The 24500-nt window shown below is 46.9% G+C and overlaps 1 protein-coding gene and 1 pseudogene across 1 annotated transcript in view; both read left to right on the top strand.

The window, feature by feature from the left end:
- Positions 1-24500, top strand: part of GUCY2F (guanylate cyclase 2F, retinal) — a 55405-nt gene that overhangs the window by 9791 nt on the left and 21114 nt on the right. Inside the window, exons 5-12 of the mRNA XM_048493054.1 lie at positions 1975-2276; positions 4977-5334; positions 8287-8371; positions 18179-18275; positions 18421-18552; positions 21396-21476; positions 21941-22117; positions 22618-22749. Of these exons, the coding sequence (XP_048349011.1) occupies positions 1975-2276; positions 4977-5334; positions 8287-8371; positions 18179-18275; positions 18421-18552; positions 21396-21476; positions 21941-22117; positions 22618-22749 (1364 nt within the window). The remainder of the gene's footprint in view (positions 1-1974; positions 2277-4976; positions 5335-8286; positions 8372-18178; positions 18276-18420; positions 18553-21395; positions 21477-21940; positions 22118-22617; positions 22750-24500) is intronic.
- LOC125432240 lies at positions 4710-4826 on the top strand (annotated as a pseudogene).

Here is a 24500-nt window from a genome sequence, read left to right as displayed (position 1 = left end):
AAAACAGACAAAGTTATGGCGTGATGGCACGCTACCTTTATCTGGGGTGGACACGATCCTGTGGTCAGGATAGTTTCAGAAGGGAGACGTGCTGGTCTGCAATAGAACCAGTATATTTTAAATATTAAAATTTTAACTTTTATTTTTGTTAAAGTATCGATTATTTGTTTCATTTCTATATAAATATATTATTATTTTTTTACATAATATTATTTTATATTTTTATTTTAACGATATAATGCTGAATAGTACTTTTATATTTAGTGATACAATTAAATATAAATATATAAATATTATATAAAATAATTTTATTACTTTATTACTTTATTACTTTTAAATTTTAAAATACATTTCATTTTTATTATAATTCAGATTAATTCAATTAATGTCAATGGAGCAATACATCAAACAATTAATGCAATTGAATGTTATATAAATACAAAATAAAAATAATTTTAAAAAATAAAGTCCAGTAGCACTCTAGCGACCAACAAGTTTGGGGTGGGGGGTGGGGTATGAGCTTTGAAGAGTCAAAACTCTCTTATCTGTAAACCAACAAGTCATGGGAAACACACCCTGGCCCTTTAATAGAGAGCAAAGGGGCTGTGATAGATTTGTTGATATTATTTACCACCCTGCCACAAAGAAGAATAAGAAGAGTTTGGATTTATATCCCCCCTTTCTCTCCTGCAGGAGACTCAAAGAGGCTTTCAATCTCCTTGCCCTTCCCCCCTCACAACAAACACCCTGTGAGGTAGGTGGGGCTGAGAGAGCTCCGAGAAGCTGTGACTAGCCCAAGGTCACCCAGCTGGCGTGTGCGGGAGTGCCCAGGCTAATCTGAATTCCCCAGATAAGCCTCCACAGCTCAGGCAGCAGAGCGGGGAATCAAACCCGGTTCCTCCAGATTAGATACACGAGCTCTTAACCTCCTACGCCACTGCTGCTCCTCTGCCCATTACCACACATAAAACCTCTGTTGGCAACTTTCTAAGCCACAAAGATGCCCAGTTCTGTGTCTTTCCACCCACAATTGCCACTGGGTGGCTCCTGCACCTTTTGAGCTGGTGGACATGTTTGGAATTCTGACACTGAGCGGGGCCTCAAAATGGCTGCTCCAGTAGGTGGGGCCAAACTCAAGGAGTGAGTCTAATAATAACTCTTTAGCATTTTAGGCTGGCGCTCTGTTTAACTAGATGCCTTTTAAAAGGAACATATTGCTTAAGAGCCTTGTGCTGCGGTGGCAGCTGTCGCCAAAGCAGTGCTTTAAAATCTGCACAGCCAATCAGAGCTTCAGTGTCCAATCAGAGCCCTGATGGGCAAAAGCGGCATCTGACCCCACCAACTGTCTGAAAATACCCAGAAAGGTGTCAACGGGGGCCCCAGATCCCAGGGGAGCCACATTGGGGACCCTTCTCTAAAGTACTTGAAAGTTGGAGTTTCTTACTAAAGCCTCTTCCATACATGCAGAATAATGTACTTTCAATCCACTTTCAATGCACTTTGCAGCTGTGCGGAATAGCAAAATCCACTTGCAAACAATTGTGAAAGTGGATTGCAAGTGCGTTATTCTGCATGTGCAGAAGGGGCCTAAGGGCGTTTCCCCACTCTCCATGAACCCCCCTATGCCGCGTGCTGCTCTCAGCGCGCGGCATCCCTAGCGTGCGCCTGGGCATCCCCACGACCTCGCGCCATTTACAAGAGCACCAGGGATGCCGCGCGCTGAGGGGGCGCGGCAGCGGTAGCGTTGGGGTGCTGCGCTGTTGCCGCCCCTGCCGTGGGGAGTGCCGGGGGACCCCGCGCTACTTGAGGAGAGTAGCGCAGGGCTTAAGGTAAGTGGGGAAAGGCCCTAAGACTCTTAGAGACATGTCTTACATCATGAGATTATTCATGAACTTAGTGCTTGTGTAATTTCCCTCCTCTTTTCTCCACTCAGCGGAAGAATTTTAAAAACAATTGTTGATTTCTCCCTTGCAGTTATAATTCTGTGCATGCCTTCAGCTCTGGTTGGAGGGGAAGCTCAGTCCATGCTGCTAACCCAAGCTCAGGAAAAGGGTCTGGCTGACGGGAGATACATTTTTGTGCCGTATGACACCTTACTCTACAGCCTCCCTTACCGGAACCATTCCTACTTCCTCCTCGACAAGGACCGTACGTTCCGGGAAGCTTATGACGCGGTCTTGACTATCACCGTAGAGTCCGGAGAGCAAACATTTTATGAAGCATTCGAGGCAGCAAAGGGAAGAGGGGAAATAACAACAGATTTGGAACCACAGCAGGTCAGTGTGGCCCGCAGGCGACGTTCTTCATCGATAGCTTTGTCCCGCTAACCCCTGTTGAGTTCCCAGCACGGCGAATACTTTGGAGGCAGAGCATGGGGAGGACAGAGTTTGGGGAGGATGTGATGTCACTTCCAGTTGATAATCTAGGCCATAGATGTCAAACTCGCGGCCCTCCAGATGTTATGGACTACAGTTCCCATCATCCCCTGCCAGCATGTGCTGGCAGGGGGATGATGGAAACTGTAGTTCATAACATCTGGAGGGCCGTGAGTTTGACACCTGTAATCTAGGCTGCTTCTCCTTGGTCTTTATCGCAGAGACTGAGAAATTCCTAGAGTGTCGCTCCTTGGACTTGAAGGAAGTTCCACTGTTTGCTGAATGTATCCACAAGCTCAGGCCCACGTTATTTTTGAGAATAAAATGGAGGATGCGAAAGCTAAGTGACTCTGCCCTTCCTAGAAAAGAGCTGAGATGAAAATGTAATAGATATTAGTTGCTATATTCAAAATGTGACGGAAGCATGAACAATGGGGAGAAATTAGCTGCAATTATAACATATTTTTAAAAAATCAGGAATGATTCAAATTTTATGCTGGGGAATTTTCAAAAAAACCTGTGGTAAAGGGTGGATAATAAAGGTAAATAGAAATAAAAATTTTTAATGCTCCTATTCTAGGATTGAATTTTAGATTTCGATGGGAAATTGGTACCTATGCAGCCACCAAGTGCATTTGTTTCCTGCCTCCCTCCACAGAGCTCAGAGTTTTCTCTCAATGGCCCTGTAAAATAAATCGGGCCTTGAGCGACTGAGCCGAGATTGCCCAGGAAATTGCAGGGAGGAGGCTGGATTTGAACTCAAATCCCCTAGTTCCTAGCTCCTTAACTATTCTATCACACTGACTCCCAGCTATCAGTAACGCGAAAGGAAGAGAAGAAGAAGAAGAAGAGTTTGGATTTATATCCCCCCTTTCTCTCCTGCAGGAGACTCAAAGGGGCTGACAATCTCCTTGCCCTTCCCCCCTCACAACAAACACCCTGTGAGGTGGGTGGGGCTAAGAGAGCTCCGAGAAGCTGTGACTAGCCCAAGGTCACCCAGCTGGCGTGTGTGGGAGTGCACAGGCTGATCTGAATTCCCCAGATAAGCCTCCACAGCTCAGGCAGCAGAGCTGGGAATCAAACCCGGTTCCTCCAGATTAGATACACGAGCTCTTAACCTCCTACGCCACTGCGTAGTTTGAGTCAATCAAAGGTCGTACAGGTCATAGTTCAATGTGCTTCTCCCTCACTGTGTTGACACTGATGTAGTTTGTCCATCTTGAGAATACTGGCCAGAGAGTTAATTGTTTCTTTTTTTGCAAAAGATCCAACTCTCTAGATCCCCATTTTGCAGTAGAAAGTTGGCGAAGCTGACGACATTATTAGGAGATGATGGTCTAAATCCTTATTTTTTTTTAGATAACTGGAAACCTTCTAGGGAATATCTTTTGGAAATCTGTTCAAATCGGCAAGTCGCGGCAGGGCTTGAAATCTCAAGAAAACAGTTGATTGTGATCATTAGAATACACTTTAAGAAATAACAATCGAATCAATATTTTTACTGTATATGCATGAACCTAGAGATGACTTAATCAAAGAGGAGACAGCTGGAAGCCAATATGTGATGCTTAGCTTTGTGTTTTCTTTGTGTTTGTACATTTTGCTTGTTTGTTGTATGTGGGAAGAAATGAAAATTATATTTAAAAAAGTAGTAGGACAAGTTTTCAGTAGGGGATGGGTCATGGATCAGAGGCTGAGTATCCGCTTGGCATAGCCCCAAGTTCTCTTCTGGCATGTCCACTTAAGATCAGGTAGTAACTAATATCATAGAATCATAGAATCATAGAGTTGGAAGAGACCCCAAGGGCCATCAAGTCCAACCCCCTGCCATGGAGGAACACACAATCAAAGCACTGCCGACAGACGGACATCCAGCCTCTCTTTAAAAACCTCCAAAGAAGGAGACTCCACCCACTCTGAGGCAGTCGAACAGCCCTTAGCATCAGGAAGTTCTTCCTGATGTTTAAGTGGAATCTCTTTTCCTTCACCTTGAACCCATGTCTCCTGGTCTTGGTCTCTGGAGCAGCAGAAAACAAGCTTGCTCCCCCACCAACATGACATCCCTTCAATTATCTAAACATGGCTATCATGTCACCTCTTAACCTTCTCTTCACCAAACTAAACATCCCCAGCTCCCTACGTCTCTCCTTGTAGGGCAAACTCCAGACCTGTAACCATTTTGGTTGCCCTCCTCTGGACACATTCCAGCTTGTCAATATCCTTCCTGAATGGAGGTGCCCAGAACTGCACACAGTACTCCAGGTGAGGTCTGACCAGTGCAGAGTGGGGTGGCACAATTACTTCCCTCAATCTAGACACTAGACTCTTATTGATCCAGGAGGCCATACCACCCTGAACACGCCCAATCTTGTCTGATCTTGGAAGCTAAGCAAGGTCGGGCCTGGTTAGTACTTGGATGGGAGACCGCCTGGGAATACCGTGTGCTGTAGACTCTTACTGATGCATCCCCAAATGACATCAATATGAGACCTCGCTGGTCTGACCTTTGGTGGACCCGTGGTCTGACTCCGTAGGGAAACGTCATGGTTTCAAGTAATTAGAAGAAAGTTATATATATATATATATATATATTTTCCCCAGCTGAGTCCTCTCTTTGGGACCATCTACGATGCTATTTACCTGGTCGCCAAAACCTTGGATAAGGCCCGTCGGCCTGGGACTTCTGAGATCTCGGGGATGATGCTGGCAGAACATGTGAAGAACCTCAACTTTGAAGGATTCAGCCACAGGATCCAGGTCAACAGCAAGGGGCAGGTGATAGCCAATTATGTGATCCTGGATACGGACGGCAAAGGGGGCTATTTATCCCCTACCTACCTGCTGCTTACATCCTCTGGCTTGCTACAGCCCCTGGGAAGAGCCATACATTTCCCCGGAGGAGACCCTCCCCCTGCCGATTCCAGCTGCTGGTTCGATCCAGATGTTCTGTGCATTAGAGGTAACTGTATGTTGGCACCTTTGCTTTCCGATAGTGCCCTTTACCTTTCATGGTGGTTAATGTGCACTGTGACTCTTCCAATAGCCTGGCATGGTCGGACAATATCAACATCCCTCTATTGCATAAGGAATGAGAGGGGATGAGAGGCGATGACCACCAAGTTCAGTTGACCTCTGAACCCCAGTGCCAAAAGGCAGCCTTGGTTCTATGCCCTCTCGTTGGATCTCCAGAGGAACTGGTTAGCAGGATGCTGCACTAGATGGACCTTCTCTGGTCTGATCCAGCAGGGTTCTTCTTAGGGTCTTATCAAGGGTAGGTCTCAGCCTCTATGTCTAACAACTACGTCAACTTTAGCCAGCGTGGTGTAGTGGTTAAAGAGCAGGTGGATTCGAATGTGAAGAACCAGGTTTGATTCCCCACTCCTCCACCTGAGTGGCAAAGGCTTATCTGGGGAACCAGATGTGTTTCTGCACTCCTACATTCCTGCTGGGTGACCTAGGGCGATTCTGCACACGAGTAAAATAGGTTCGACCCAGACCTAGGTCGAAGCCATTGTTGTTCCCCACTGCAACCAGCTTGATCCCAGCTCGGAGGACGGGATCATCCTGTGCCTCTTCGCCGCTCCGTTCCGATTGGCTACTGTTCTACGGCCATGTTCCGTCTATCCCCACACACGTTATAAAAAAAACTGCCACAGGAATGGAGGGACGAAGGTGGCATTTTTTGATTGGCCAGCCGTACGCATGCCCGAAACACTCAGCTGTGATTGGCTGAATGGGGGACTCCTGGCACCAGAGATTCCGCACTTTACTGGAATCGAGCTGAGTTCTAGCGTGGTTCCCTGGAAAAGTAGTAGTTCCCATCTGGAGTTGGAAATTTGACCGTTACATGGGGCGAAGCTGGTACAAAACCACGTCGATCCCAGTGGTTGTGCGGAGCACTTAGGTCCAACGCAGCTCGAACTTAAATTGATGACGCAAGTGCGGAATCGACCCTAGTCACAGTTCTCTTTGAACTCCCTTGCCCCCACCGACCTCACAAGGTCTCTGTTGTGGGGAGAAAATGGAAAGGTGCTTGTAAGCCACCTTGAATCTCCTTATAGGAGTGGAAGATGGGATATAAATCCAAACTCTTCTTCTGTGTGAGGCAGGATGCTGCACTAGATGGGCCTTCACTGGTCTGATCCAACAGAGCTCTTCTGAGGTTCTAATGAAGGCCTCAGCCTTCATGCCATTATTGGACTCCCAAAGGAATTGACTGGCCACCATGTGAGAATGGATGCTGGACTCGGTGGGCTGCTGGTCTCATCCAAGAAGGACTCTTCTTGTGTTCTTAAACGGCACCCCGTGAAATTTGTTCCTCTCTCCAAGCAAACGATGGCCCTAGCATCCCGTTTTCTGTGCTTTACCAAATAGCAAATGGTTTTCATCTCCAGCCAGGTGGAAAGGGTTAAATATCTGTTTGCTGAAAGTTTTGAAGGAAGGCCAGCTTCTTCTAATTAGCAATACTCCCGGGGAACCCGCTAAGAGCTTATCTCAGCAAGGAGGAGCACAATCACTTAATATAATTTGAGTGGTACCGGAGAGACAGAAGTGGCAGCCGAATCCCCGAAGCGGAAAGTTGTCCGATTGTGCTTCTTCTGATCTTTCCTGGGCTCCCTGGGGTAATGAGTGACAGGAGGGCATTTTACTGGCACCATATTCAGGACGGATCCTACGTATTTATATGCAAAATGCATATCTCATTGAGGCTGCCAGAGGGAGCTAACAGGCTGAAAAAATACACCCAATCAAACATGTCTCGAAAACCATTTAAGCGATTAAAACTAAGCTCGAAAACCCATTCAGAAACATTAAAACGGCCATTAAAGCACAGTTAAGCACTTGTTAGATCCCTTGCTTTTGAGAGCTTCCTTTCCCCATTAAAATAAATAATGCTCAAACATGGCTATGCAGCATTACATAGCAGCCCCCCCCCTCCTCCCTTTTCAGAGTTCCTGGGTCTGACGATGTGTAGTGGTTAAGGGCAGCAGACTCTAATGCGACGAACCGGGTTCTTTTTCCTGCTCCTCCACACGAGTGGCAGACCCTCGTCTGGAAAACGGGGTTCGATTCCCCACTCGTCTACATGAGGCTTGTTGGGTGGCCCTGGGCTAGTCACAGTTCTCTCAGGACTCTCTCGGTCCCACCTAACTCACAAGGGGGGGGGTCTGTTGTGGTGGAAAGGAAGGGAAAAGAGCCCCTTTGAGTCTCCAAGAAGAAGAAGAAGAAGAAGAAGAAGAAGAAGAAGAGGAGGAGGAGGAGGAGCAGGAGCAGGAGCAGGAGCAGGAGCAGGAGCAGGAGCAGGAGCAGGAGTTTGGATTTATATCCCCCCTTCCTCGCCTGTAAGGAGACTCAAAGGGGCTTACAAACTCCTTTCCCTGCCCCCACAACAAATACCCTGTGTGGCTGAGAGAGCTCCAAGGAACTGTGACTAGCCCAAGGTCACCCAGCTGGCATGGGTTGGAGTGCACAAGCTAATCTGGTTCCCCAGATAAGCCTCCACAGCTCAAGTGGCAGAGCAGGAAATCAAACCCAGTTCTCCAGGTTAGAGTGCACCTGCTCTTAACCATTACACCATGCTGGTTCTAGAAGGGATGCAGTCAGGCTGAAGCACAGGGGTGCCCGTCTCCAAGCAGCTCCTGGAGAATCCCACCCCATCTGGTGAATCTCCCACCATGTGCAAGGGGTTGGTCTAGATGACCTTTGAGGTCCCTTCCAGCTCTACGTTTCTTTTTCCAGAATTTGTAAACTCAGCTCTAAAGGCATAATGTGTGCCACCTTTCAGATCAGTGCTGTGTTTCATTTCGGCTCTATACCAGATTGGAAACTGTGTTTTGGAAACTGGCATAGGTCCTGTGCCATTGCTGTTCATATCCAGCTTTTATTCTCTCGCCCCCCTCTCTTTTTTTAGGCATAGGTCCACCCATTGTGATCCTGGTGTTGCTGCCTCTTCTCTTCCTGCTGCTGTTTGGAATATGCCTTGTGTATCTCTTCAGGTCAGAACTTTCGATGCCTTTAGATGAATCCCCCCTTTCAAACCCGCTTAAGGCTTGAGAGGAACAAAAATCAAAATATGTAACCACTTTACCCCCTGCTATAGTTAGGCAAATCCTCGTAAAAAGCACTTGGAAGAACAGTGAGAGTTAAAATATATAACGTGCACAATATACAAAGTGCAAAATAAAGTGCAAAATATATAAAGTGCAAAATATTTTGTGCAAAATAAAGTGCAAAATATATAAAGTGCAAAATATATTTTGCACTTTACATACACTAAATCTCATTGTTCTTTCAAGTGCTCGTTACAAGGATTTGCCTGCCTATCAGCTGGGATGCAGTGGTTGTATGTGTTGGTTTCTTGTCTACACACTATACCCATGTGACCTTTTCCTGGTGTGTTTGGTTGTTTGACCTATTTGATAAGGGGAGGAAACAAAGCCATGTGTCTTCATTTTCACCCCCTTTTCCGTTTCATTGTGTTGAGCTGCCCCATAAAAGCACACACACTGGTTCTGCCCCATTTAGGAGCCATTACGTTTCAATTGCACAGAGCCTGTTGTGTATTAATGTGTGTTAAGGGCACAAAAGCACCGTAAATAAAATCAAATCATCATTATTGCTGGCAGCTAAAATTTGTTATTTATTTATTTATTTTTATTTATTGTTTGAACTTTTATACCGCCCCATCCCCGAGGGGCTCTGGGCGGTGTACAATATAAAATATAAGTATAAATAATCACTAAAACCTTTAAAACAGTGATAACAACAACAACAACAACAACAACAACAACAACAACAACAACAACAACAACAACAGTAGTAGTAGTAGTAGTAGTAGTAGTAGTAGTAGTAGTAGTAGTAGTAGTAGTAGTAGTAGTAGTAGTAGTAGAGGCGTCCGGCCAACCCCATTTTTACAATTCTCCCCGGGGGAGGGGGGCGAGTCCCAATAGATGATAGGCCCAGATGTAAAGAGCCAATTGGGCGGGGGGCACCATTTCAGCGGCTGGTCCCTCCAAAGGCCCGGAGGAACAACTCCATCTTACAGGCCCTGCGGAACTCATTGAGGTCCCGCAGGGCCCTGACAGCCGGAGGAAGGCTGTTCCACCAGGCCGGGGCCAGAGCCGTAAAGGCCCTGGCCCATGTGGAGGCCAGCCGCATCATTGAGGGGCCAGGGGCCACTAATAGATTGACCTCCACTGAACGAAGAGGCCGTGCAGGGACATATGGGGCGATGCGGTCTCGAAGGTACGAGGGTCCCAGGCCGCGTAAGGCCTTAAAGGTCAACACCAGCACCTTGAACATGATCCGGAACTCTACTGGGAGCCAATGCAGCTGGCGTAGCACAGGCTGAATGTGATCATAAATGGCGCTGTAGAGTTGCGACCTGGTGAATCTCCTGGAATTACAGTTCATCTCCAGACAACAGAGACCGATTCCCCTAGAGAAAATGGACGCTTTGGAGGGTGGAATCCGTGGCCTTGAACCCCACTGAGATCCTTGCCCTCCCTAGACCCCACCCCCAAATCTACAGGAATTTCCCAACCTGGAGCCGGGAGCCTTAAAAATTAGGAAGGTCAAATTCACGACAAAGTAGGAACTAAACCAAGACATAGAGAAGGGTATTGGCTTCCTCTGACAATGTCCCCAGGAATTCTTGCTTAAAGGATAAACCCTGCGTGCTGGCGTGCGATCGTGCATTACATCGCAAATGTCCCACGGCTAATTAATTAATTAAAGGCCTTCGTGGATCGCAAATACCAAACCAGCGAGCCGCTGCTCCAGTCTGCCACTAAGCTACTTTGGGAATCAGATGATTCTACCTTCACATTAGGCATTATTAGAACATCCAGCTCATCCCAAAACAAGTAGCAGAACTGCCCGCCCTCAGAAGAGTCTGCCTGTTGTAACTCTGTATGAGTACTGGGAGACATATCCAGAATGGTGAACTTAAGAACATAAGAACACAAGAACTAGCCTGCTGGATCAGACCAGAGTCCATCTAGACCAGCACTCTGCTACTCGCAGTGGCCCACCCGATACCTTTGGGAGCTCACCTGCAGGATGTGAAAGCAATGGCCTTCTGTGGCTGTTGCTCCCGATCACCTGGACTGTTAAGGCATTTGCAATCTCAGATCAAGGAGGATCCAGATTGGTAGCCATAGATCGACTTCTCCCCCATAAATCTGTCCAAGCCCCTTTTAAAGCTATCCAGGTTAGTGGCCATCACCACCTCCTGTGGCAGCATATTCCAAACACCAATCACACGTTGTGTGAAGAAGTGTTTCCTTTTATTAGTCCTAATTCTTCCCCCCAGCATTTTCAATGAATGCCCCCTGGTTCTAGTAATGTGAGAAAGAGAGAGAAATTTCTCTCTGTCAACATTTTCTTGCAGGGGGTGAAGCGTAGATGACTGGGAAAGACCACGGCAAAGTACCCCGAAAACACAGTCTTGCCACAGACTTAGAATGGGTTGGCTCTTCAGGGAATGAGCCATTTTTACATCCTTGAAAGTTTTTTTTTTAAAAAAATCCCAAACAAACCAGGTCTAACTTTAGTTTATACCTTAATTCTGCTAAAAGAATCAATCACTGATCACATTTTCTGGAGATAAAGCAGTTAGAAATATTAGACTTGGCTTCATCCTGTATTGATATAGTGCAATACAGAGTTACTCCAGTTTAAACCCACTAAAATGAATGGCCTTAGACTGGAGTAAATCTCTGAAGGATTGCACAGTTGGCCCTGGAGCTTGGTGGGTGGTCTAGAGTAATTCCCTCTCTGTGGCTCACAGAAAAAAACATCCCAGAATAAAATGAGCTATATGGAGAGAGCGGATGCGATTATTAATCATATTATTGTTCACATTGCTGTCATTATCAAGAATATCGATTAATAATGAAAGCATCAAGTTAGAAAGTTGATCATACTTGCCTGGTTGTTCTCATTTGCATGTAGGAGACTTGGTGCAGGAAAAAAACTGACGTTTGTTTCTGCTCAGACAGTCTCTGGCTCTGGTTTTGCTCGCTTCATCTTCCAATTCCGCCCACTCTGCAAATCCGCTCCAGGTTTTGACCGTCACCTGACCTGAGAGCTGTCCAGCCTAGAACTCTCAAAGGGAGTTTGACTGGGAGGCTTCGGTAGGTTAATGACTGCAAACTTCAGGAAGGCTATTTTGCTAGCTAAGTGCGAAACATGAGGTCATTATTCCAGGCCAGGTGTTTGGAGTCCTCTGATAATTCAGGCGAGTTTGCTGATTGCCAACTGAACGCTTAAAAAAACACACACACACGCAATCATTACAAACCCTGATATGTACCGATTCCCTCGAGACCGGTTAGATACGACCTTGCACAGCAAATCCAGAATGGCCCGGCCTTTTTAATTGCAACTTCCTCTGTTGCTGACGGCAGCTGTGGTCTTTCTAGAATCGCAGAAATCTTCATTCCAGACTGAATTTAGTGTAGGTCAGGGATTGGCAAGTCTCAACCACCAGGGCCTTCCAGTTCAACCCCCTGCCATGCAGAAAGAAGAAGAAGAAGAAGAAGAAGAAGAAGAAGAAGAAGAAGAAGAAGAAGAAGAAGAAGAAGAAGAAGAAGAAGAAGAAGAAGAAGAAGAAGAAGAAGAAGAGGAGGAGGAGTTTGGGTTTATATCCCCCCTTTCTCTCCTGCAGGAGACTCAAAGGGGCTGACAATCTCCTTGCCCTTCCCCCCTCACAACAAACACCCTGTGAAGTAGGTGGGGCTGAGAGAGCTCCGAGAAGCTGTGACTAGCCCAAGGTCACCCAGCTGGTGTGCGTCGGAGCGTACAGGCTAATCTGAATTCCCTAGATAAGCTTCCACAGCTCAAGCGGCAGAGCTGGGAATCAAACCCGGTTCCTCCAGATTAGATACACGAGCTCTTAACCTCCTGCGCCACTGCTGACACCATCAAAGCCATCCAGCCTGTTTTAAACATCTTCAAAGAAGGAGACTCCATCACCCGCTGAGGCAGCGTCTTCCACTGTCAAACAGCCCTTCCCAACAGGTGCAATCTCTGTCCCGTGCTTTAAATCTTCGACCTGGCATCCCTTCAATTATTTAAACATGTATTGTCAAAGGCTTTCAAGGCCGGAATCACTGGGGTGCTGTGCCGTTTCCGGGCTGTATGGCCGTGTTCTAGCAGCATTCTCTCCTGATGTTTCGCCTGCATCTGTGGCTGGCATCTTCAGAGGATCTGGAGATGCCAGCCATTTCAACATGGCTATCATGTCACCCCTTAACATTCTCTTCTCCAGACTAAACATCCCGAGCTCCCTAAATCTCTCATTGTAGGGCAGTGATGGTGAACCTTTTCGAAACCGAGTGCCCAAATTGCAACCCAAAACCCACTTATTTATCGCAAAGTGCCAACATGGCAATTTAACCTGAATACTGAGGTTTTAGTTTAGAAAAAACGGTTGGTTCCAAGGCGCACGTTACTCGGGAGTAATCTCAGTGAAGCAACCGTGCAACACTTCGAATGGGTGAATCACGACCCTAGGAGGGTTTACTCAGAAGCAAGCCCCATTGCCAGCAACTGACCTTACTCCCAGGTAAAGGATCGTGCCCAGGCTAGCCTAGATGTGTGTGTGTGTGTGGGGAGGGGTGATTTTCCACCCCCCCAAATGATGAACTCTGTGCATGTGTGCCCACAGAAAGGGCTCTGAGTGCCACCTCTGGCACCCGTGCCATAGGTTCGCCACCGCTGTCATAGGGCATGGAATCCAGACCTGTAGCCATTGTGGTTGCCCTCCTCTGGACCCGTTCCAGCTTGTCAATATCCTTCCTGAATTGCGGTGATTTGCGGCTTCGGTACTGCGATGCAACCAAATTTCACATTTATGAGCACGTTCCAGCTGGGTTCTGACCTTTCTGTTGTGCTCCCGACAGATGGGAAGATTATATATGCTCAGAAAGTCCCCCCCCCCCCCGGAAACATTTTGCAGAGCTTCTGAAAACTCCTTTTTCTTTCCTCGAATAGCCTCTGACATTTTCCAAAGTGGGGACCTTTAAATTTCCCTCAAAACTGAGTTTAACTGAAATCCGACAGAAATATCTTCTTCTAGGAGGGTTTCAGTTTTACGCACAGTAAGAACGACACAGCGCTGGTGAAAAGCAGAGGATGATATTCAGACCTAAAGACTTCTACGGTTGCCAACTCTGAATTGGGAAGTTCCTCGGTATTTAAGGTTGGAGCCTGGGAAGCATGCGGTTTGGGGACAGGAAGGATCTCAAAAAGTATAACACTATAGCAGTGGCGGGATCCACAAAGTTTAGTAACAGGTTCCCATGGTGGTGGGATTCAAACTGTGGCGCAGCGCCAATGGGGCTGGGTGGGGCACGATGGGGGCGTGGCCGGGCATTCCGGGGGCGGGGCATTCCTGGGCAGGGCTGTGGCAAGGACGCAGCCGCTGCGCCGGTCCTTGGGCAGGAAATGAATGCACGCAGGCGCAGGCTGCCGTGCATGCCAGTGCACCTCCTGCTAGACTGCTTCAAGTTCTGCGCACTACTGCTGAAAGGAGGGGCAAAATCACCAATGAGTAACCCCCTCTCGGCACACACAAATAATTAGTAACCTACTCTCGGGAACCTGTGAGAACCTGCTGGATCCCACCTCTGCACTATAGAGTATCTTTCAGTCCCCACCCCGGCCCCTTCTGCACATGCAGAATAATGCACTTTCGATCCGCTTTCAATGCACTTAGCAGCTGTGCGGAATAGCAAAATCCACTCGCAAACAGTTGTGAAAGTGGACTGAAAGTGCATTATTCTGCGGAAGCCCCCCCCCCCGGCATTACCACGACGTATCCCCACGCACCCCCCCAAAAAAACAATTCCTGATTGCCAGTGTGTGATTTCCCTCTGTCTTTTTTGAGCTAGATGTAGAACTGATTCGATGATGCTTCAGTCTCATACTGCCATTCTCTGCACCTTGAATACTCAAAGCATCGAAGATCAGCCCCTTTCAAACTAAACAAAACAGAAATGGTGCAAATAATCAGGCAATGGGGAATGGAGAGAGCTCAGAAAATGGCATCAAGGAAGAAGAGGAGGAAGAAGAAGAGAAGAGTTTGGATTTATACCCCACTTTTCTCTCCTGTAAGGAGACTCAAGGTGGCTTACAAGCTCCCTTTCCTTCCTCTGCCCACAACAGACACCTTGTGAGGTAGGTGGGGCTGAGAGAGTCCTGGGAGAACTGTGACTAGTCCAAACAGGAATGTAGGAGTGCAGAAACACATCTGGTTCACCAGATAAGCCTCCGCCACTCAGGCGGAGGAGTGGGGAATCAAACCCTGCTCTCCGGATTAGAATCCACCTGCTCTTAACCACGACACCACGCTGGCTCTCAAGGAGAAAATCCAGGGACAGCACAGAGGTGTGGGAAACGTCTTTAAAAGACTGCACAGGCAACCAAAGGTGTTTTCAAAACGTTTCAACCAAAGAATCATTTAAAAGGGGGATTCATTTAAAACGTCTTGAAGCCGCAAATAAAACGTTTGGCGGTAAAAGCAATGTGGAACTCCATGGAGGAAAAAATTTTGTTTTGTGTCGAAAGGGCTCCCTTCTAACAGCATCCCTTGGCAGCAGTTGAAGACTTTTTTATTTCATCTGGCAGTAATGGTTCCTGTCCCTCCTCCTAGCATTGCTGGCTTTTATTATTATTATTATTGTTGTTGCTGTTGTTGTTGTTATTATTATTATTGTTGTTGTTGTTATTGTTATTATTATACACATAACAACACAGCACAAGTGTCTGGAATTCATCTGAATATTGAGTCCTTCCCAAGGACCTAGGATATTAGAGGTATTTGCGTAGAATATGTGCAGTTCCTAGAAGTGCTGCTTTCTGCAGCATATGGACTTATGTTCTGTCCAAGTTTAGGCTTTCCAGATGTTTTTCAAGATTTCTTGGGATTCCTCCTAGAGCACCGACTACTAGTGGGATTACTGTTGTTCTTTTTTGCCACAATCATTCAACTTCAATTTGTAGATCCTTGTATTTTGTGATCTTTTCCAGCTCTTTGTCCTCTACCCTGCTGTCTATTATTATTATTATTATTATTATTATTATTATTATTATTATTATTATTATTATTATTATTATTAGTAGTAGTAGTAGTAGTAGTAGTAGTAGTATTAGTATTAGTATTAGTATTGTTGTTGTTGTTGTTGTTGTTGTTGTTGTTGTTAAACCGATTTGATAAACCGCCCTACCCCCGGAGGGCTCAGGGCGGTGTACAACAACAAACAACAACACAATAAAACAAATTGAATAGCCCCAGTTAAAATAATACAAAACCTTAAAGCTATAGCAGCAGTAACCGACAGTAAGTGATTAATAATAAGATTAATAATAAGATTAATAATAAATATGTTTTTCACTGAACTATTTTATAATTTCAACCCTTGTTCTAGGAGCTCAAATGTTCTAATGGTTTTATTCTCTCTGCCTTGCCTCCCGATCAAGTGGAAAGGTGGCATGAAAGTATTTTAAATAACAGCGATAATAACAGCAATATTCACATTACTCTTCAGTGGAAAACGGATTGAAAGGGGGTAAGGCAGAATCAAAAGAAAGAGAGCTTTTTTCCCAGTCTGGATAAGAACTTTAGTCTCCTAGAACCCTCTGGTTTTTCTAAAACCTTAGAGCCAGCGTGGCGTAGTGGTTAAGAGCAGGGGCGCTCTAATCTGGAGAACCAGGTTTGATTCCCTGCTCTGCCACTTGAGCTGTGGAGGCTTATCCGGTGAACCAGATTAGCTTGTGCACTCCAACACACACCAGCTGGGTGACCTTGGGCTAGTCACAGTTCTTCGGAGCTCTCTCAGCCCCACCCACCTCACAGGGGGTTTGTTGTGTGGGGTGGGAAAGGGAAATGAGATTGTCAGCCCCTTTGAGTCTCCTTGCAGGACAGAAAGGGGGGATATAAATCCAAACTCCTTTTCCTCCTCCTCCTCCTCCTCCTCCTCTTCTTCTTCTAAAATGGAGTTATTTATTATGGCAGATGCATCCATTTTAGCGCACTCTTTGAGACTCGCCCCTCTTGACTTTTTCCCAATACAACCATCCATCTTGAGGGATGGCTTATGAAAACAGGGGTGTGGGAGAAGTCGTGTTTTCTCAGCTGCTGCCCCTTGGCGGGAGGATGCGTGAGAGTCCAGAGCAAGTGTGGTCTAGCCGGTAGCAGAAACCTCGTCCTGGATTTAACACAATGCCTCTCGCCCCGGAATTGCTTACGAACGAAAGGGAGGTTTGTTTGGTCAGCTGCCCATCTGCGCGAAGAGAGGGAAAGCCGTCCTCTGAATCCCGCTGAGGTTTCCTAAATGGGTTCATGCAGCTTTCTCAGGTGTCTCTTTCAACCATAGACAGACTTCGGCCTTCTTTCCAAAGATGAAATTAGTCTGGGAAATGGCCAGCCACCCAGCGACTGGCTCGAAGGGTTGTTTTTATGAATTGGGAAGAAAGGAGGGCAGATACAGGTCATCTTCCGGCTTGGGGAATTCTTCCTCCTGCCACAGGAAACCATTTTAAAGACCATTTCCTGGCGAGGGAGAACTGGAGAGCTCAGTGCCCCAACAAGGATTGTTCCACAACTGCCTGGTGTACTGGGTAAGCATGGTAGACTCTCATTTGGAGAACCAGGTTTGATTCCCCACTCCTCTGCGTGAGCGACAGACACTTATCTGGTGAATGGGATTGATTCCCCCGCACCTCCACACAAAGCCTGACCTGGGGCTAGTCACAGTTCTCTCAGTACTCTCTCAGCCCCACCTATCTCTCTTGTGGAGAGGGGAAGGGACTGTAAGCTGCTCTGAGGCTCCTTAAAGGTTACAAAATCCTGGTATGAAAACCAATTCTTCTCCTTCACATTGGTTGTGAATAGTTGCACTGAGGGATGTATAAGGAGTCTAACAATACATAATTGGCTGAGGGTTTGAATGAACAGGCGATGCACCCTTCGCCAATTACCATACAGGATACATAGGGGCCAAAGCCAGTGGTGGGATCCAAAAATTTTAGTAACAGGTTCCCATGGTGGTGGGATTCAAACAGTGGCGTAGCACCAATGGGGCTGGGCGGGGCACAACAGGGGCGTGGCCCGGGCATTCCAGGGGCGGGGCATTAATAATTTCTCTGTTACTGTAAAAAACTCTTACTGTAAAAAAAAGTTCCTAATTTCCAGCTGGTATCTTTCTGTCCATAATTCAAACTCATTCTAGCAAGTCCTATCGTCTACAGCCGACAGAAACAACTACTTCTCCTCTAATTGACTGCCTGTCAAATACTTAATACTTTCAAATACTTAATTTTGTTTCTAGAGATCAAAAGAAGGAGACTTTCCTTAAACAAGGAACTTGACCATATTTCTAAAACATGTTTTTAAAACAGCCCAACGGGGAGAATTATCCTGTTTTCTACCTTCGCTAACCAGCCACATAGGAAACAACAGGACTTGATGATTTTTGGACCTAATGGAATTTCTAACGGAAAAGCAGACCCAATTAGTAACCCGCTCTCGGCACACACAAATAATTAGTAACCCACTCTCGGGAACTGGTGAGAACCTGCTGGATCCCACCTCTGGCCAAAGCCCTTGTGTCCTGCACCCCCATTGGCCATTGCTGGGCCTGCAGAACAGTGGCTCTGCGGTCACGGCAAAGCCTTGCCCCCGCTCGCCCACCCAACCCCTGAAATGCCAGCTGGGTGCAATTATAGGCATGCCCTCCCCCCCCCACACACGCATTTGCAAAACATAATTGCTGTGTCTCGAATCTCTCCCTTTGCAGGCACAGCGCCTTCTATCGCCACGTCATCCAGGGGTCCAAGAAATTGCTCTTGACCCTGGATGACCTCACTTTCGTGCATGCCAAGCTGAGTCGCATGGTAAGTCATGGAAATGTTTGCTTCAGGTATTTCCCCCCCACCCCACCCCACCCCACACCCCATGGCACTAAATTCCACCTTAAGGAGAACTCGTAGCAAACTGAACACTGCACCGAAAGAAAGCTGGTTCATTTTGCCTTCCCAGAAACTGACCCTGGACAACTTCAGTGAGACCAAGAGCCACGCCGAAGGCCGAAGCCTGAAATCCGCCACTCGCTCCGGGTCCATGAAAAGTGCCTCCGTGACCTATGACACTTCCAATGTGGCGGTGTATGAGGTAGGAAGAAGCTCTGACTCAGCGTGGCCACCGTATGACTTCGTAGCCCTCTCTCCGCATACAAGGTGAAGAGCTGCTCAAGAGACAAACTGACCCAGCTTAAAGCCCTTCTTTAAGCTGGGTCAGCAGCAGTGGCGTAGTGGCTAAGAGCAGGTGCACTCTGATCTGGAGGAACCGGGTTTGATTCCCAGCTCTGCCGTCTGAGCTGTGGAGGCTTATCTGGGGAATTCAGATTAGCCTGTGCACTCCCACACACGCCAGCTGGGTGACCTTGGGCTAGTCACAGCTTCTCGGAGCTCTCTCAGCCCCACCTACCTCACAGGGTGTTTGTTGTGGGAGTAAAGAGATTGTCAGCCCCCTTTGAGTCTCCTATAGGAGGGGATGATGGCTTCTCTCTCCTCTCCTCCTCCTCCCTCCCTCTCCTTCTCCTTCTTCTCCTCCTCCTCCTCTCTTCTTCTTCTTCTTCTTCTTCTTCTTCTTCTTCTTCTTCTTCTTCTTCTTCTTCTTCTTCTTCTTCTTCTTCTTCTTCTTCTTCTTCTTCTTCTTCTTCTTCTTCTTCTTCTTCTTCTTCTAGGTCTGTGCTGAGCTGCTAGTTCCCCAGAGAGGGTGAGGGATGCTCCTATCTCACCTCTCGTTTAATTAAAAAAACCCTCAGAAACTGCCACCCCATTGATGGTATGACGTCATTTCCTGGGATAACCCAGAAGTGGCGATGCACATCTCTAGGTACCACCCAAAACTCTATGGTTTTACCATAGAGTATCTGGCGATATCTAGGGAAGTGATATCATATCCCTGCCCCCTGCAGTCTCCTGTTGGTTCCCAGACTGGGCCTTCCAACCCTAAAAGGTCTTACGCGGCCTGGGGCCCTCGTATCTTCGAGACCGCATCACCCCATACGTCCCTGTATGGCCTCTTCGTTCAGTGGAGGCCAATTTACTGGTGGTCCCTGGCCCCTCGATGATACGGCTGGCCTCCACGCGGGCCAGGGCCATTGTGGCTTTGGCCCCGGCCTGGTGGAACACATCTACATCTGGGCCTTTTGCCATCTTGGGACTTGCCGCTCCTCCCTCCTGAGAGAGGATTTTTTTTAAACAAATGGGGTTGCTGGACGCCACTTTTATTCATAATAATTAGTTGTTATGTTTAACCTTTATTTTTATCGCTGCTTTTAATGGTTTTAGCTGTTTTATTGATGCGACTGTCTGTTGTACACCACCCAGAGCCCTTTGGGGATGGGGCGGTATAACGGTTGAAAGAATAAAATGAATGAATGAATGAATGAATGAATGAATGAATGAATGAATGAATGGATGGATGAATAAAAGTCACCTACAATACTCTAAACCACATTGCTAGGCTTATAAGTCAGGCAATGAAGCCATCTCACAAAACTCCCACCCACTACTTATTCTCACAAAACTCCCACCCACAAAACTCACATCTCACAAAACTCCCACCCACTACTTATTATTGAATCAGGAGTGGTCCTGCCAATCTGTTTTATCTTTAAACTTTGCAAAGATGTTCTGGTTCTCTGTTGGAACAGCTTTTACTTGCCGTTCTTGCTCTTGGTCCAAGTTAGGGGTCTGCCTCACCTCTTACAAGGGGCTTTCTTTACTCCCCCACCGATTAATGGACCTTTCCATTTTTGAGCATAAAATCTCCCTGCCGTAGGTCAAAAATAATAACAAAGTGCCATGACTTAAAAGTGTACAGGTATTCTTTAAAGAGTGTGGTTGGTAACCCTCGGGGGACCCTTGAGTTTGTGCAAAATTTAGTTTTGTTACCCAAGTGTGGGATTATCAGGAGTGGACTCTTGACTTAGCTAGAGGTCGGGCAACGTGAAACCTTGTTTGCCTATGTATATCTTAGTCAACTTTTGCAAGAAACTCACAGGAGAGTGAATAAAGTTTAACAGGTTTTTTTTAGGGAAATGAAGGTACACAAGCACACAAAATCAAAGCAGCAGAACACACACACACAATCTTAGAATATAAGCAGTTGTTAGGGGATAGGTCTGGAATAGGTGAGAAAATTGGGGAATAAGGGTTATAGTCATGTGATCTTGGAGCAAAATGGTCCGATCAGCAGAACTGAGTTACCCCACAATTAGTTCTGGAAGAACAATGCAGTGTGGACCAATATCACAGACAGAGAGGTGTCCAGAGATATTGAACATTAGGAGAAGGGGCTTCTTATAGGGAAAAATGGACCCTCAGGGTTGTGCTGAGTGATCCTTAATCTCCAAGGACAAAAAAAATTCCTGCCTTTCTGGGGAAAGACGAGAGAGACTGACATCAGCCTTGATGGGTCGTTGATCTAATGGGTGGAGACATCAGCCTGATGCTGCAGGCTTGGGAGTGTCTCCAAGGGGGAAGTTAGCTGATGAAATTACAGCTGTAAAATAATAGCAATGTAAATGGGGTGGTCGTTAAAGGTATTAGTCAAAGGAAGAAACATTAGTTAGTACAACACTGGGCAGGCAAGCACATTACCACATCCATTGTCTTCACAGGGGGGTATGGTCCAGGGCTGGAAATGGGAACTCTCTCCAGAGGGAGGACTTTGTGTTCACTTGTCAGGAAGGGTGTGAGAGAGGCATTGGGCAAGCTGGCTTGGAGGGAGACAAATAGTTCTTTCTCCTTAGGGTGCAAGGAATGGGCGCCCCATTTGGGCACTGCAATGCTAGGCGCCCCAAGGGTTGGTTGAGGCGGGCAGAGATGCCACTGTCTTCCAAACAGAGTCCCCTTGGTCCACCATAGGTCAGACTGGCAACAATTTGAAATCCATCACCAGCCTCTGGCCTTTCTTAATTGTTCTCTTATGCTCTTCGTGGGCAGGGAAATTGGGTGTGGTTGAAGAAGCTGGAGTGCGGATCGTCCGGTGACCTGAAGCTCCCTGCCACCTCCTTTTTAAGCAAGGTAGAAATTATTTGTTTCTATTTATATATTTTAAACTTTTATTAGCCACCTTTCTTCCTCACAAAGCTCAAGGAGAGCCAGAGTGGTGTAGTGGTTAGGAGCAGGTGAATTCTAATCTGGAGAACCAGGTTTGATTTCCCACTTCTCCACCTGAGTGGCAGAGGCTTATCTGGTGAACCAGATGTGTTTCCGCACTCCTCCACATGAAGCCTGATGGGTGACCTTGGGCCAGTCACAGTTCTCCGGAACTCTCTCAGCCCACCTATCTCACAAGGTGTCTATTGTGGGGAGAGGAAGGGAAAAGATTTTGTAAGCCACCTTGAGTCTCCTTACAGGAGAGAAAGGTGGGGTATAAATCCAAACCACCACCACCACCACCACCACCACCTCCTCCTCCTCCTCCTCCTCCTCCTCTTCTTCTTCTTCTTCTTCTTCTTCTTCTTCTTCTTCTTCTTCTTCCACAGATGAAGGACCTACGCCACGAAAACGTGAATCCATTCCTAGGTCTGTTGTCTGACGGCAGCCTCTCGGCCATGGTGGTGGCATTCTGCTCCCGTGGGAGCCTGGAGGATTTGCTGCAGAATACAGAAATCAAGCTGGACTGGATGTTTAAATCCTCTCTCCTGACAGACTTGATTAAAGTAAGTCCCTTCTTATTTCGCACAGCGAGGATTGGGGTTTGGGTTTGGGTTTGGGTTTGGGTTTGGGTTTGGGTTTGGGTTTGGGTTTGGGTTTGGGTTTGGGTTTGGGTTTGGGTTTGGGTTTGGTTTGGTTGACCTCCCAAGGGCCAGAGGTAATTAGGACCAGAGGTAATTAGGAGTCACTTCGCTCCTGATCTTAATGTCCGATGGGGGTTATAACGGAAGAGGTGGTCAGATCTTCTTTTTCATTCCACCCTTTCTTCAGGGAACTCGCAGCCTCAAATTGGGTTCTCTTCCTATCTTTTCCCCCTGGTCCTCAGTTTGTCAAGGGTGGGGATTAAGGCCCTTTCATGCCACCCACAGGCAAATAGCCAGCCTACTTTAGAATTACCCTGTCCCTACTGGAACAACTACACCAACTTTAGACTGATCTTATATTCTCGGGTCCTTCTGTCGCTGAGATCAAGGCAAGAAACATCTTAAACCTCTCTGTCTAACAGGGAATGAAATATTTACACCACCGGGATATTCTCCACGGACGCCTGAAGTCTCGAAACTGTCTGGTGGACGGGCGGTTTGTCCTGAGGATCACCGATTACGGCTACAGTGAATTTTTGGCAGCCCAGCAACCTGTAAATATTCAGCCACCTGCTGAAGGTATGAATGTAAAGGTCTGGGTCCTACGGAAGAGTGGAGAAAGTAGATAAAACGATCATGTTATCCTTACAGCAAAACAGCTCTCACTCTATTTTAAAAGACAGAATATGTAACGAGAGCTTTAGTTTCTGGTGGGAGCCCAGGACTCAAAGTACATAAAATGTTAAGAGCTCTTTAATTTGAACTCCAGATGTGTAATTTGGCACCTAAAACAGCTGTGGGAAGGGAATATGAGTCAGGGGTGCAGCGCTAGGGAATGGTGGTTTAGCTCTTCTCTCTGCAAATACCCCTGCATAAGTTCTATTACACTTAAAGCACTAGTAGGGAGCAGCCCTATGTTTCTGTGCTGTATTGGGGGTATCTGAAGAACTGTCAGCACGCTGCCCAGTGCTTCTGATAAGCTCCGAGCTGGGTGCTGGTGATTGCAGCCCTGTGGGAAATTTGGTGCCCCCACGCAGAGCAAAGGCGTTACACGGCCTGGGACCCTCGTACCTTCGGGACTGTATTACCCCATATGTCCCTACTCGGTCTCTGTGCTCGGCAGAGGCCAACTTGCTGGTGGTTCCCGGCCCCTCAATGATGCGGCTGGCCTCCACGCGGGCCAGGACCTTTACAGCTCTGGCCCCGGCCTGGTGGAACACCCTCTCTCCAGCTGTCCGGGCCCTGCGGGATCTTGGCGAGTTCCGCAGGGCCTGTAAGACTGTGTTGTTCCACCGGGCCTTTGGAGTGCCCAGCCGCTGATGGTGGTGCCCCTCTTCGCTCCCTGTGCTGTTTTACATCAGGGTAACCCTGATATTGAGGGGCCCGCTGTTCTCCCTCTTTGGGGAAGGTTTTAAATGCGGGTTTTCTGGACGCCTCTTATTTAATTTTTTAATTTTTTAATTATTTAACTGTATTAACCGCTGTCTATATGGAGTTTTAGAAGAAGAAGAAGAAGAAGAAGAAGAAGAGTTTGGATTTATATCCCCCCTTTCTCTCCTATAGGAGACTCAAAGGGGGCTTACAATCTCCTTGCCCTTCCCCCCTCACAACAAACACCCTGTGAGGTAGGTGGGGCTGAGAGAGCTCCGAGAAGCTGTGACTAGCCCAAGGTCACCCAGTTGGCGTGTGTGGGAGTGCATAAGCTAATCTGAATTCCCCAGATAAGCCTCCACAACTCAAGTAGCAGAGCTGGGAATCAAACCTGGTTCCTCCAGATCAGAGTAACCTGCTCTTAGCCACTACGCCACTGCTGCTCCTTTACACTGCTGCTCCTTCAATGAGTTTTATTGATTAGTAGTAGTTCTTTTATCTGATATTGTATGGTTTTTATGCTGTACACCGCCCAGAGCCCTTCGAGGATGGGCTATAGAGGATGGGCTATAGAAATTTAATATAAATTTAATATAAATAAATAAATAAATAAATAAATAAATAAATAAATAAATAAATAAATAAATAAATAACCTCACCAGAGCCCCCAATAAAATCTCCAGCACAGAGCCAGCTGGGCATAACTGCAAGCCCCATTTAAGTCTATGGTTTGACATTTTCCCACCAGTTGCTGAAGAGCCTGGCGGATTCTTCGATCTGACGTGACTCCATTGCAGCCAATGGGGTCATTTCTCTCTGTGTGTAAGCAGAGTGCATATTTTTCAAGGTAGAAGCACCAAACCTTCGGAGTGTTTTCAGGAGACCCTCCTGGTAAGACCACCCAGGTTGGGTGGACTTTGCTTCAGGGGGTCCA

The sequence above is a fragment of the Sphaerodactylus townsendi genome, linkage group LG04 (assembly GCF_021028975.2).
Source record: "Sphaerodactylus townsendi isolate TG3544 linkage group LG04, MPM_Stown_v2.3, whole genome shotgun sequence".
NCBI classification, from domain to species: domain Eukaryota; kingdom Metazoa; phylum Chordata; class Lepidosauria; order Squamata; family Sphaerodactylidae; genus Sphaerodactylus; species Sphaerodactylus townsendi.
The sequence above is the reverse complement of the archived record's forward strand: the minus strand, read 5'-3'. Positions and strand labels throughout refer to the sequence as shown.